At 34.0% G+C, this 14421-nt stretch overlaps 4 protein-coding genes and 1 non-coding gene across 5 annotated transcripts; 3 read left to right on the forward strand and 2 right to left on the reverse strand.

Moving 5' to 3' along the window:
• Window positions 1-551: 551 nt before the first annotated feature.
• Y47G6A.25 (uncharacterized protein) lies at window positions 552-2490 on the reverse strand. The gene is made up of 6 exons (NM_058784.6): window positions 2307-2490; window positions 1946-2253; window positions 1638-1895; window positions 1303-1588; window positions 925-1010; window positions 552-877 (listed from the first exon to the last, which is right to left on the reverse strand). Exons 1-6 carry the CDS (start codon window positions 2422-2424, stop codon window positions 611-613), a joined length of 1323 nt encoding a protein of 440 aa, NP_491185.2. The 5' UTR covers window positions 2425-2490; the 3' UTR covers window positions 552-610.
• Window positions 1267-1622, forward strand: Y47G6A.39. The gene is made up of 2 exons (NR_147821.1): window positions 1267-1399; window positions 1466-1622. It is a non-coding gene; the product is annotated as an Unclassified non-coding RNA Y47G6A.39 (non-coding RNA).
• Window positions 2491-2662: 172 nt separating the features above from the next.
• inx-22 (Innexin) lies at window positions 2663-5974 on the forward strand. The gene is made up of 7 exons (NM_058785.7): window positions 2663-2714; window positions 2761-3014; window positions 3068-3497; window positions 3547-3633; window positions 4271-4737; window positions 5651-5729; window positions 5777-5974. Exons 2-7 carry the CDS (start codon window positions 2761-2763, stop codon window positions 5846-5848), a joined length of 1389 nt encoding a protein of 462 aa, NP_491186.2. The 5' UTR covers window positions 2663-2714; the 3' UTR covers window positions 5849-5974.
• A 112-nt stretch (window positions 5975-6086) lies between these two features.
• Window positions 6087-12462, forward strand: inx-21 (Innexin; the record flags this gene model as incomplete). The annotated part of the gene is made up of 9 exons (NM_058786.7): window positions 6087-6410; window positions 6463-6680; window positions 7611-7746; window positions 7801-7887; window positions 9105-9320; window positions 10139-10233; window positions 10288-10491; window positions 11466-11553; window positions 12175-12462. The coding sequence occupies 9 exons, from the start codon at window positions 6087-6089 to the stop codon at window positions 12250-12252; spliced, it is 1446 nt and encodes a 481-aa protein (NP_491187.2). The 3' UTR covers window positions 12253-12462.
• Window positions 12463-13033: 571 nt separating this feature from the next.
• Window positions 13034-13838, reverse strand: Y47G6A.26 (uncharacterized protein). The gene is made up of 3 exons (NM_058787.6): window positions 13722-13838; window positions 13356-13674; window positions 13034-13304 (listed from the first exon to the last, which is right to left on the reverse strand). The coding sequence occupies exons 1-3, from the start codon at window positions 13779-13781 to the stop codon at window positions 13093-13095; spliced, it is 591 nt and encodes a 196-aa protein (NP_491188.1). The 5' UTR covers window positions 13782-13838; the 3' UTR covers window positions 13034-13092.
• Window positions 13839-14421: the final 583 nt, after the last annotated feature.

Genomic DNA, 14421 nt, shown 5'->3' on the forward strand with positions numbered 1-14421 from the left:
TTATTATTAAACAGGCGTAAAAATTTTGCAATTTTCCTCCAAAAATACTGTTTCTGGTCTCGAAACGACAATTATTTGTTGAATGAAACGGGTGTGCGCTTTTAAGGATTACTGTAATTTCAAACTTTTGTCGCTGCGGATATTTTATCGATTTTTCATGGTTTTCTGTGTGACAATAGTTTTGTTAGTTAAAAACTGGATGAAAATTATGAAAAATAAATAAAGAAAGTCTTTAAAAAATAAAAAATGACGGAAAATTATCCAAAAATTGGAATTTTCTCAAAATCAAAAGTCGAAAATTGTCGCTTTTTCCTTTTTTTTTTTAACTCTAAAAATCGGAAAAAATTTATAAAATCAAAAAAGGCATATTTTTCGATTCTCTGGGAAATTCCTATCGCATTCAGCACAAAATTGTCGTGTCGAGACCTGGTACCGTATTTTCGGTGGAAAATCGCAGTTCCTGGGTAATCAATAGGAGGAATTAAAAAGTTAAAAAAAAAGTAATTTTGGCTGTAAACCAATAAATAAAACAACGAAACAAACCTAAATACCTATAAATTCCAAGTGCTTTATTCTAAAATTCGATCCTCTAAAAATCTCAAAAAATAAATCATTTATTATTATTATCATCTTCGAAGGGCGTGGGCGCTGTCAAAAGTCCCTGATCCGTTTGCCACGTGGAAGTGAACTTCATGAAGGCGTCTCGAGCATCCAAAGCGTCATATTCCCTGGCGAAAGCCTCAAATTGTGCTCTTTTTTCTTCAACTGAAGAAGCGATCCGTTCGATTCGAGACAATCTTCGTTTCAGCTGCTTCCGTTCTATCGGTGCAATTTGCTCGTATGAGTCGTCGGGAAGCGGTCTAGAATGTTCACCTGACTGAAAAATTTGATTTTATTCTCAAACAAAAACCAGAAAAAGCTGACCTGATTTACAAATTTCAGGGTTTTCCAGAGACATTTTCCCAGAGATGCTTTGAGTTGAATCAGGGTGATTGATGTTTCATCGTTTTCTGAAATTGGATTTTACAGTTGGATTTTACAAATTTGCCAAAAAAAAAACAAATTTTGTAATGAGATTGCCAAAGAAAATCTCAAAATTTTTTTTTGAGTGGTTAAAAATTTCGAAAAAGTGGCTAATTTCAGCTAAAACTCCTAGTTTTGGCTGATTCGAAAATTCAAAATCGAATATTTTACCAAAAATTGGAGAAATTGTCCAATTTTTTCGAAATTTTAATCCCAAAAATCTTTTAAAAAGAGATTTTTCAGAGGTTCCATTACGAAATCCGTACTCCCAGAACGGACCACTCTCATACGCCACCATGATACAGAATCCACGAAGTTTCGGTTTTGAAGAGAACGAGAAAAGAGCAGTTTGAGGACGTTTCGTTTCGTTTAACAAGTACTGTGATAAGGAAAAAAGAATCTTATTTCCAAGTTTAGAATCTGTTGTAATGTCCATTTTCAGCTTATTTGATCGTTTGCTTCCCAGGAATCCCTGACGGCAGAGCTCGATTTCAGGCAAAAATCCGAGAAATGAAATAGAGTCGATCAGTGTTACATGGCTTCCTATTTTTTGTTTCTTGAATAGCTGCAAATTTGAAATAAATACTTGAATTTCAAAATTTCACTAAAAACACCTTAATCTTGAATTTATCGCTTCCAAATCTACAAATAATTTCCTTTTCGCTCATTTTTTGCCGTTTCTCCGCAATAATTTCTCGGTTCAGTTCTTTCAAATCAGCGGGACACAATAAGAATCGTAGGTTTACACTAGATCGTTCAAAATTTGTAGCAACTTCCTTTGCAGCTTCATAATCGTCGTAAAGAGTTTTCAGTTCACCGATGACGTAAACAGTAAGATTTGGTGGAAATTCGCGGTCGAGCAATGCCAGTTTCTAAAAAAAAAGGACGATATTACATTAAAATTATATATTAAATAACAAACAATATTCAGGAACATCTCGACATCGATGAACCAGTGAAATTTCTTGATTTTATACTCTGTTTCGCAGCTTTTATTCATTTTTTCGATTTCCCGAATAGCAAATTCCGCATTCGCCTCGCCATTTGATTCAATTGTCTTTGAAATTGTTGAAAGTAGAGTTGAAATAGGCTCAAGCTTGCTATCAGAATTTCCACGCGTCATGCTGACTCCGAGATCGGTGCTTTTAGCCACCGCCACGTCAACCTCACAACCAATCATTTGTTCGATATGCAGACGGATTATATTGCAGCAGGTAGACCATCTGGATGCTGAAATTATTGAAATTTCCTGTGGGAATTTTAAATTTTAAATGATAGCTCACCAATATTTGCGACGTTTTCAGTTCCCTCGTCTATTGAATCCATTTCAATTGGAGCAGGCCATAGGCTGCTCATACTATTGCTCATGCTCATAATAAACATTGAAAATTCTTCTTCCATTTTTAATCGGAAATGGGTTGAAATTGAATCTAAAGATCTAAATTGAATAAAAACTTTGTTTAAAAAATGAAAATTTGAATTTCGTCGTATGGGTACGGTAGACAAACCTGCACATCAAACTGCGAGCGCGCGAAATTTTTATTTGGAATTTAAAATTAATTTCCTGCAAATATCGTAATTTTTTCCACTATTTTCCATGTTTTTCTTGGATTTCTGAAGATTAAAATAATTATTTCAGCTCAAAACAATCATCTAATCAAAAGGAGCGAAAATCTGAAAAAGCAGGAAAAGTAGGAAGCAATCCGGATTTTTACCAATTTAATTTCCATTTTTCAGATGGGCTTTTCGGCTATCGATAAGTTGATCCGGCCGTTTCTTCAACTTCACGAGTGGGATAACGGCGCCGAGCGGATTGTTCACACGACAACCATCCAAATTTTGATATGCTTTGGATTTTTGGTGTCTTCCAATATGATGTTCGGCCAGCCGATCACTTGTCTGATGCTTCCAGAAACTCCAGATTCATCTGCCAATTATTTTCACGATTTCTGCTTCTATCAGGACAAGCTGCGCATTCCTCCGCTTCACAAGTACAGTTTTTGGACAGTTTTTGGACATTAATTGTTTAAATGGTGATTTTCAGCGCTGTGAAAAGATCAACGAGGCAAGGAACAATGAATATCAATAACATCATGCCTCAGGAAGTTGCTGTGACCTATTATCAGTGGACCCCATTCATCATTTTTCTCCAAGTGGCCATGTGCCTCGTTCCGGCTTTAATGTGGAAATTTTTCGGGCTTCATTACTTTTACGGCCACGACTTTGCTGCAATCGTTCGTTCTCTTGCGTCGAAGAAGAAGGACGACAAGATGGATTCCAGCAATTCCAATTATGAAGTTGACGCACGAGAGACCCTCCGCTGGCTTGAGCACAAGAAGCGCGAACGTTTCGGTATGCATACCACTATGATGATCTACGTGGCGATGAAATGGATGACATTCGCATCGTTACTTTTCCAGTTCAACTTGATGGCAAAAATCTACGCCTCCGGAGAGCTTTTGTGGGGTGTTCATGTGAGAAATTGGATGTTGTAGGATTTTTTTTGAAAGAAATATTGTTCAGATTTCCTATGAGCTGTTGAATGGAGCATACAAGAACGTTTACACCGGAGTTTTCCCACAAATCGTGGGATGTAATCCTCATAGAGCGGTAAGTGCAGAATATCGCTCTTCTAAAACTATTAAAGGTGGTGTAGTCGAATTTTTTTATTGCCTTATTAGACTCAGAATTGTCTGAAAACACCGAATTTCATAATGAAACTTCTTGAAAACTTTTCAGGAAAAAGTTATGACGGCTCAAAAAATGGCCTAAAATTAGTTAAAATCGGAAATTTGCCTAACTTATCAATGTCGCAGCGGCTGGAAACAATTTTTTTTTGAAATCACCGTCAAATTTCGAGTACACAAGTTGATTACCTTGCGTTTTGAACTTGATTAAGATATTTAAAAATTGATGGACGGCGAGATTTTTAATTTTTTTGAATTAAAGCTCGCCGTCCATCGATTTTTAAATACCTTAAACAAGTTCAAGACGCAAGGTAATCAACTTTTATACCCGAAATTTGACGGTGATTTCAAAAAAATTGTTTCCAGCCGCTGCGACATTGATAAGTTGATCAAATTTCCGATTTTAACTAATTTTAGGCCATTTTTTGAGCCGTCATAACTTTTTTCTGAAAAGTTTTCAAGAAGTTTCATTATGAAATTCGGTGTTTTCAGACAATTCTGAGTCTAATGAGGCAATAAAAAAATTCGACCACAACACCTTTAAAATCAAAATTTTTCAGCAATTGGGTGGAGTTGTGAACGAGTTCATCATGCGCTGCATTCTCCCACAGAACTTTGTGAATTCAAAAGTGTTCCTGTTCCTCTACTGGTGGTATATTCTAGCAATGCTTGTCAGTATCTACTCGGCCGTTCAGTTCACCGCGATGTTGTTCCTTCCGAAATATCAACGATACGCTACAAAATCCCTTCTCCCAACGGAAGAATTCTTCAACGAACATGCCGAGAAACCGACGAAAGGTTCACTGGAATTCTTTGTCGACTATATGGGAAACGACGGCTATCTACTTCTCCAATGTGCCAGCGTTCCGTTGAGTGTCGTCAGAATTCGGTTCTTCTTGAACTCTCTGTATACGATTGTTGTTGAGAAGAAAAAAGAATACGAGGATCAGAAACCGATGGTCCCAAGAAAGCAGAAAACACCGATTGATCACATTCAATTCGACGGTCCTGATCGTTCTGGTACAAAGTGAGGGCGATATCAGAAATTGCGGACACTTTTTCGCTTTTTCTGTATTATGGGAACACAAAATTCTGAGAATGCGTATTGCACAACATATTTGACGCGCAAAATATCTCGAAGCGAAAACTACAGTAATTCTTTAAATGACTACTGTAGTGTCGATTTACGGGCTCGAAGAAAAACTAGTTAATATAGCCGGAAAATGCGAAAATGGATTTTTTCATTGTTACATAATTTCAAACATGATTTGTAAATTTTTCAGTCATTTTTTACTAATCAAATGTTTTTTATGTTCAATTATTGATTTTTAGGCTAATATTTGAGTTTATTTCGTTTTAAAGTATGAAACAAAGAAACACCAATTAAATAATTAGTGTTTCTTCGTTTCATACTTTAAAACGTAACTTGTCGCATTTCAGACAATTTTCTGAAAAGACAACTCGATGAAACTCACAAATTAGCCTAAAAATCAATAATTTAACATAAAAACATTTGATTAGTAAAAAATGACTGAAAAATTTACAAATCATGTTTGAAATTTTGAACAAAATGAAAAAAATTCCATTTTCGCATTTTCTGGCTATATTAACTGGCTTATCATCAAGCCCGTAAATGGACACTACAGTAGTAATTTAAAGAATTACTGTAGTTTTCGCTACGAGATATTTTGCGCGTCAAATATGGTGCGCAATACGCATTCTCTGAATTTTGTGTTCCCGTAATATGATTAAGCAAGTTCGGCTCAAATTTTTTGCAATTTATCTATTTTCTCACTGAAATCTTGTCGTTTCGTAAATCGAAATTTACTTTGAAAGTGAGAAAAAAATTGAGCTGAAATTGCCTAATCCTACAGAAAAGCGAAAAATATTGCCCGAATTCACTACCAGAAAATTGTAATTTAAATCTGAAAATTTTCCAGAGGACCTTACAAAAATGGGAAGGCAATGATCATGAGCGACGGAGATTCCTACACGAAACAGCTTCTCTCACACTCCTCGGTAAATTGACAATTGCTTTTTTTAAATTTTAAAATACGTTTTTTCAGCCGTCATGCAGCCCAGCATCCTCGCAACGCTACTCCGCGGCTCCCGGGAAAAATCTCGAAGATTATGAATAACTATTCCCTCATTTGCACTACTTACACAATTCATGTTCTATAATTTCTCATTCAAATATTGCACTTTTCCTTCAATTACGTCTTATTTTTGAATTTTTCCGCTTCAATATATTATTTTCCTGTAAAAGTTGACCGAATTCCTGTCGAATCTGCGAGAGCTAGTTTCTCTGGAAATATGTTTTTTGGAAAATGCAATATTTTAGAGCTCCATTTCAATTTATTCCAAATTCCAAACCAGATGACAAAAGCAGCGGTAACCTCATTCACGGACCCGCTAAAACGCATTCGAGGACTGGAAAGTGGCACCGAGAAGTTGCTTCACAACACGACAATAGCGATTCTCGTGTTTCTTTTCATCCTACTCGCCTCAAAACCAATGTTCGGAAGCCCAATAGTATGCCAGGTGCCGAAAGATTGGCCAAGTTCATCTGTCGACTATTTCACTGATATCTGCTATTATGGGCAACGAGAGAAAGTCGATATTCAGCATAGAATTAGCCGAGCAGGAGGGAGGGGTACTGTAACAGTTAATTTGACCACTGGAACTTCCGAATTTTATATGGTAAATTTCGGATTTTTTGGAGAATTTTAACAAAAAGAATTCGAAATTTCAGTGGGTCCCACTGGTTCCGATTCTTCTTGTCGCCCTTTGCCTACTTCCGGCTTTTTTTTGGAAATTCGTGGGATTGGATTGTTTCAATGGAATGGATATTGTTTCATTTTTGGAATTTTACGAACAAACTGATGATCCGGGTGAACGACTCGTTGAAATGGAGGGTTGGAGACGTAGAAAATTGGCTGCTCAATTGAATAAATGGATTATGGCGAAGAGGTGGAGATTCTTGGGAAGAAAAATTCGAATCGCAATTCTGCGGCACGCGATTTTGCAACTTCGCCGCGCGCGGTTTCATTTATTTTCGAATTTCTATGAATTGAAAGGCTAAATAAGCTAAATATATTATTTCGTAAGAAATCAAAAAATTGAGAGTTAATTTTTTGTTTTCAGCATTGAGAAAAATAAATTTGCAATTTCTTAGGCTTTTAAAAAATTGGGGAATATTATGGGGACGCAGAAAAATTCGCATTTTAAATTCAAGGTGCAATCACGCTCCACGGCTAGACGTTGGGTCTCGTTAGGTTTTGGCGGTAAAATCGGAAATTTGAACGTTTTCAAGCATTTTTCGATTTTTTTTTTGTCAAAACTGATGAAATAAAATTCATATAACATTTTTCAACGTCATTAATGAATTTTTAAAACATAATTTCAACATAAAAATCATGAAAAACAACAATTTTTATACTTTTTAAAATATTTTTCGGTATATGTGACGTTGAAAAATGTTATCTTAATTTTATTTCATCAGTTTTGGCCTACAAAACATTAAAAACAATAGAAAAAACTCGAAAAATGCTTTAAAACTTTCGAATTTCCGATTTTACCGCCAAAACCTAACGAGACCCAACGTTTGGCGTTGCAGCGCGCTTGCAACTCGACCGCAATTTCTGCGTCCCCATAATATTCACCAGTATGTTTTTTTTGCAAGAAATTGCGAATTTATTTTTCTAAATGCTGAAGTAAAAAAATTAATTCTCAATTTTTTTGATTTCTTACGAAATAATATATTTAGCTTATTTAGTCTTTTAATTTATAGAAATTCGAAAATAAATGAAACCGCGCGGCGAAGTTGCAAAATCGCGTGCCACAGAATTGCGATTCGAATTTTTCTTCCAAAAAAATCGATAAATTCCCAATTTTTTTCAGAAATTTCTTCTGCGGTCTCTCACAAACAATGATCATCTACGTCCTAATGAAATGGTTCCGAACTATTCTTTTCATTGCTCAATTCTGGATTATTGCCGACGTTTTTGGAGATGGAAATTTCTTTTGGGGCTATGCTGTGGGTTACTGTAGATTTCTCGGATTTTTTTGAATTAAAAAAAAATCTTTTCAGGATTTAGCCCGAATTGCTAATGGAGATTCGATAAATCCACTCAAAGGATCATTCACGTTAATTTCAGGATGTCGAGTTCAACGATTGGTGGGACGATTTTTCTTCAAAAATTGGAAAAATTACTTGGAAAACCTCCATTACAAAATTAAAAATCCTGAGAATGCGTTTTGCGCAACATATTTGACGCGCAAAATATCTCGTAGCGAAAACTACAGTAATACGTTAAATGACTAATGTAGTGTCGATTTACGGGCTCGAAGAAAGACCAGTTAATATAGCCGGAAAATGCTAACATGCAAATTTTTTTCATTGTTTCATTATTTCAAACATGATTTTATTTTTCAGATATTTCTTACTACATTTTTTTAAAATAAAATGTTAGATTATTGCTTTTTAGGCCAATTTTTGAGCTACTTTCGGGTTTCTTTACAAAAAATTGTCTGCAATGCGACTAATTGCGTTTTGAAGTATGAAACAAAGAAAAACCAATTAAATAAAAATTAAGTAATTGGGTTTTCTTTGTTTTATACTTTAAAACGTAATTTGTCGCATTTCTGACAGCTTTTTGTATAGAAAACCCGAAAGAAACTCAAAAATTGGCCTAAAAAGCAATAATTTAACATTTTATTTTAAAAAAATGTAGTAAGAAATATCTGAAAAATTTTCAAATCATGTTTGAAATAATGAAACAATGAAAAAAATCAATAATTTAACATTAAAAAAATATTTTTAGTAAAAAATGACTGAAAAATTTACAAATCATATTTGAAATTATGAAACAATGGAAAAAAAAAATCAATTTTCGCATTTACCGGCTATATTAACTGGTTTTTCATCGAGCCCGTAAATCGACACTACAGTACTCATTTAAAGAATTACTGTAGTTTACGCTACGAGATATTTTGCGCGTCAATTATGTTGTGCAATACGCACTCTCAGAAATTTGTGTTTCCGTGTAATTTTTCGATTTTTCGATGTTTTTCAGTGAAAATCGAAAAATTGAAAATCGAAATACAAAAATATTCGATTTTTCGATTTTCCGAAAAATCGGAAAAATATTCTGAAAAGTAACCATAAAATATGATTTTTTAAGTCTAATTTTGTTTATATTGATGAGAAAACACATAATATTTTCATTAAAAATTTTTTTTCGAAAAATTGAAAAATCGAAAAATTGAAAATTTTTCGTTTTTTGATTTTCTGAAAAATCGAAAAACGGGCACCCTTGTTTATGATGTCCGTGTAGTTCCCGAGGAGAAGTAAAAATTTTTTTAAAAAATTAAATTTTTTTTTCTCAATTTCAGGCGATGTCAATCGGATTCTATCGTAGTTACACAAATGCTCATTCAGCTGTTGCTCGATGTATGCTCTCAGCGAACTTTCTGAACGCTAAGGCATTTCTCGTACTTTATTGGTGGTTTCTGCTTGTCTCGTTCATTTCACTGTGTTCTGCAATTCATTATACAATTATTCTACTCGTTCCACAGTATCGACGACACGAGTTCAAATCGATGATTCGAGTTCGTTGAATACTAAAAAACCATTTTTGCAAAAAATTAAAAACATCCTTTCAAAAAACATTTTCGCAAAAAAAAAATGTTCGCCAGGAAATAGATTTTTTTCAGAACGAAACAATTTTTATCAAGAAAACAAAAAAAAAACAATTTACCAAAAAAAAAAAACGAAAAAAATTATTCTTGCTAAAGAAAAATCCATTTTTACTTTTAAAAAAGCTTTAAAATTATTTTTTTTGCAAGAGAAAACTGCGATTTTTGCCAAAAAACACCGAAAAAATGCCAAAAAAACTTAAAATCCACTTTTCCAAAAAAAAACCAAAAAAAGTTATTTTTGCAAATTTTTTCCAAAATAAAAAAACCAATTTTCGTAAGAAACAATAATAAAGTCCATTTTTGTAAAAAAAAACCCCCAAAAACCATTTCTACCCAAAAAAAGCAAAAAAAAATCAATTTTTGCCTAAAAACACGAAAACATTTTTTTCTATAAAAACCTATATTGGAAACAATTTTTAGATTCAAAAAAGATTTCTGCCAAAAAACCATTTTTTTTTCAAAAAAAAAACCATTTCTGTAAAAAAATCCATTTTTATCAAAAAAAAAGCTAAAAAATTAATTTTTTGCAAAAAAACAAAGATTTTGGTTTAAAAAAATTGTCAGAGAAACTATTTTTGCAAAAAAAAACCATTTTTTCAACAAAACAAAATAAATTTCTGTCAAAAAGTCCCAAAAATTGTCAAGAAAAAAATATTTAAACAAATTAAATCGATAATTTTTACACCCAGAATCCTTCAAAATTCGAGCTTCATCTACTCATTTTCCAGACTGAAGATCATTTCATCGAACGATACGGTGAACCACATCCAAACCTACATCTCGGTAAAGAAGCTCCATTAGAATATCTCGTTGAACATCTCGGGTACTTTTTTTCTGAAAAAAAAATTTAAAAATGCAAAAAAAAAAAAAATTGCAGAAACGATGGATTCTTGGTAGTTGAAATGGTATATGATATGCTTCATCATTACGAATGTGATCGTTTTACTGAACATATATGGATGCATATAATTGTTCATAATGGAGAAGAAGATTTTGAAGATGATGAGATTGAGAACAAGAAAATCAAAATTGTTGATGAAATGGAAATGGACGGAGCCGGAGATCGTAATAGTGGTGGAATGTTCGTTTTCTCGGCATTTTTCTGAGGCTCCACCGGAAAGGGGATCAATGAAATAGGGATCTAAACATCATTTTATTCGGAGGAAATTTTTTTTCTCTAAAAATCACGCTAAACAACGCGCGTTGAGTTCCATCGGAGCATCGTTGTGAATTCGATTTTTTTTTTGCAAACAAAAACAAAAAATCCAACAAAAAAAACGATTTTTTAAACAGATTTTGGGAAAAAGCGAAAAATACGTTTTCCGTACAATATTTTGAAAATTTGAATGTTTTAACCAATTTTAAATGCAATTTTTTGAAAAAAAAAAGAAGTAAAATTTGAACACTTTTGAATTTTCAGTTTATCTGTTTTTTTCGATAACAAAAACGAAAAATTTTTTGCCAAAAATACGAGAATACCGAATAAAATTTTTTTGAAAATAACATTCTTTATGGCCAAGTTCTTCAAGAAATTATACAGTTTTTTTTTTGGAAAAATTGTAAAATTTAGACACTTATTAATGATTTTTTCGCATTTTTTTGTTGTTTTTTTGCTCATTTTTATTCAAAAAAAAAATTTTCTTCGAAAACGAAAAACAAAAATAGCAAATAATTTAAGAAAATAATTTTTTTCTCACCAAAACACGAAATTTTTTAGTTTGAACCGAAAAATTTGAATATTTTTGCGATTTTTTGAAAAAAAGGAAAATTTAAACATTTAGGAATTTTTCGCATTTTTTTTTGTTTTTTTGCTCAATTAAAAAAAAAACGAAAAACAATTTCTTTAAAATTTGAACTTGAATATTTAATCAAATTCCGAGTGTGATTCTTTGGAAAAATTGTAAAATTAAAAAAAATCATTTTTTCAAAAAAAAAAAAACGACAAAAAAACAAAACATTTTTTTCGAGAACGATGACTTTTTTGGCAGTCCCCTTTTAGTAGATCCCCTTTCCGTGGGGTCTCATTTTTTCCTGTTAAAAAATATATATATTCAGAGACAAAAAAGAGACCAACGACTGGTCATCGTCTGCTGGTACATCCAAGAATAAGGATTCCACTTCTAAAGTTTCTTTAAGCGCATCGGTACGATTATCATGAATATTGTGAATTCGAGAAAGCAGACCAATAAATGGGCGGAGTCACAAGGTGGTATAAACCACGCCCATATATTGGTTCTGTACTTTTTTCGGGTTACTTTTTTGAAAAAAAAAACGAAAAACTGAAAAATTTTCAATTTTGCTGTAAAAACACCCAAATATTTAACATTTTCCATCGTATTACCCTGACGCTAAATTTTGCGTTTTTTGGGACAAAACTACTGTACCCGGTCTGGGAGCGACCGTTTTTCTGGAAAGCACAAGTGTGTGCGCCTTTAAGGAGTACTGTAGTTCCCAATTATTTATTTCCCCCGGTTCCCGGAAAACTATGAAAAATCGATTAAAAACTCCGTAAGTTGGTAACTACAGTACTCCGTAAGATCGTGTCGAGACCGGATACCGTATTTTTGATGAAAAAATACTTAGCACATAGACAATACTTTTGAGACGGAGAATAATAATGGCGAAAATTGCCGAATTTTTATTGTCGACAAATTCGACAAACCGGCAAATTTCCGGTTTTGCCGATTTGCCGGAAAAATCGTTTGCCGCCCACACCTGAACCACACTTCAAAAAAAGTTTCAATTTTTTTTTTCAAATTTTCAGCAGCCATCAATGATGATGTCCGAATCTGATGAGGAACCAATGATCAGTCCAGCCGTGTTCACTTCTTTATCTTCATAGACTACTGGCCCCACTTAATCAATTGTTTAGATTCATTAGATTCGTTATAGACGCATTTTCTCGATTATTTTACTATGTTTTACCTTCCGCTGTACTTTTTTCTCTCTTTTGTTCTCATGTAACTGCCGTTTTTTGCTCTTGTTTTCCGTTTTTTTCACCAATTTCAATTGTTCTTTTAAAGTAGCTGTATTGAAAAATCGTTTAGATTTGATTACATTTCTTATAAGAGAGCATGGTCTGAGAGGGGGTGAGAGGCATTTGAATTTCGGCAAATTGCTGATTTACAGTTTGCCGAACATCAATTTGTCGGTAGTTTTCAGAGGGACTTTTTATAAGGCAAAAACACTTAAAACTGTGCCTTTTGTGCGATACCACTATTTGCCGAAAATTCTCGGCAATTGCCTTTTTCTCCGGCAAATTTGTCAAATCGGCAGTTGTCGTTTGTCCGGTAAACTCTGAAAATCGACAATTTTCCGGAAGTTTGAATTCCGGCAATTTTCAGATTTGCCGGAAATTCAAATTCTGGCAATTTGCCGATTTTTTTGCAATCTCGGCAAATCGGCAATTTTCAGGAAGTTTCAACTCATGCAATCTGCCGATTTGCCTGAAATTTCAATTCCGGCAATTTTCCGATTTGCCGGAAATTTCAATTTTGGCAATTTGCCGATTTGCCGAATAGGTTTGGCAATTGCCGCTTTTCCGGCAAAATCGGCAAATCGGCAATTTGCCGAGTTTCCTTATAAAGTCGACGATCTTATGATAAATTAAAAGTGAAGAGGAAGAACATAAGGGATACAAAGATCCCCCGAAAATGATTTATTACAAGTGGATCAATAAGTTCTAGGTTCTCTTTCTTTTTCTCGACTTCTTCGATCTCTTCGTTCTCGCTTTACGCTCCTCTTTTTCCGCATTTTCCAGACTTTTTGGACTGAAGGCTTCCGAGATCCCGACAAACTCTCGACAGAAGTTCTGATCATATCTGTACAACGGTCGCTCTCCAATCCAGTATCGCAACGGAGGAATTCGGTTTCGTTTTGGGCGAGAGCAGGAGTCTGGAAGATAATTTTTATTCGAAAAGTGGTTTACATTGAACAAAAACTTACGATCGACAAGCTTGGACTTTGCCAGGTTGGGATGAAGCTTCGACTTTTTCGATATTGGAGTTGATGCCATACTTGGGACAAAAACATCGTCGTCCTGAACTTCGACATCTCGTCCTGATCGATTTCTAGGGGATCCTTCCGATGACATTGCTGGACTGCGCATCGGATGCTCATCAGTAGAGTCTCGAATCCCATTCATTACCGGGAATGCTTGAATCGCAGTGTTAGAGTTCCTAGTAGAGACTTGAGAAGGCTCGTCGAGGTAGCTGAGAGTTTCATCGATTCCCGCCTCGTGGAGCATCATCATTTCGGTCATACGCTGAAATTTAAGAATTATTGAGAGCTGGGAAAAGAAATTGAACTCACTCTTCCTGGTACGAGGGTGCTTCGAGGACGAGGAACTCTGCGTGTATACTGATCAGCCATTATTTTTTTTCTTCTATCGAATCTAGTGTTTAGTAATTCCGAAATAATTCAATTTTCGATTGAATTATTTTTTTTTTGTTGGAATATTTTTAATTTGAGCAAAAACCAGAGCACCACGGGAAACAATTATTTTTGTAAATCAAGAATTAACTTGGTTATACAATTTTGACAAAGGAAAAAATGGAGAAAACGTAATTTTCAACATTTTTCTTGTTCACAATATTTTTCTAACTGTTATAGTATTTGTGCTATATTACGGGAACATTAAATTCTGAGAATGCGTATTACACAACATATTTAACGCGCAAAATATCTCGTAGCGAAAACTACAGTAATTCTTTAAATGACTACTGTAGCACTTGTGTCGATTTACGGAAATCATTCAATCGATATCAGGCAAAATAATACGAATGATCGAAGGAAAATTTGTCAATAATCGAAAATAAATCCATTTCGAAAATCGAGCCAGTAAATCGGCACAAGGGTTACAGTAGTCAGTACTGTAGTTTTCGCTATGAGATATTTTGCGCGTCAAATATGTTGTGCAATACGCATTCTCAGAGTTTTAGGTTTCAGTAATATCAATGTTTTTCGATAAATTCACATTTTTATTCGGAAAAAATTAAAAGAAAATTTTAAA

Source organism: Caenorhabditis elegans, chromosome I (assembly GCF_000002985.6).
Source record: "Caenorhabditis elegans chromosome I".
Classification (NCBI taxonomy): domain Eukaryota; kingdom Metazoa; phylum Nematoda; class Chromadorea; order Rhabditida; family Rhabditidae; genus Caenorhabditis; species Caenorhabditis elegans.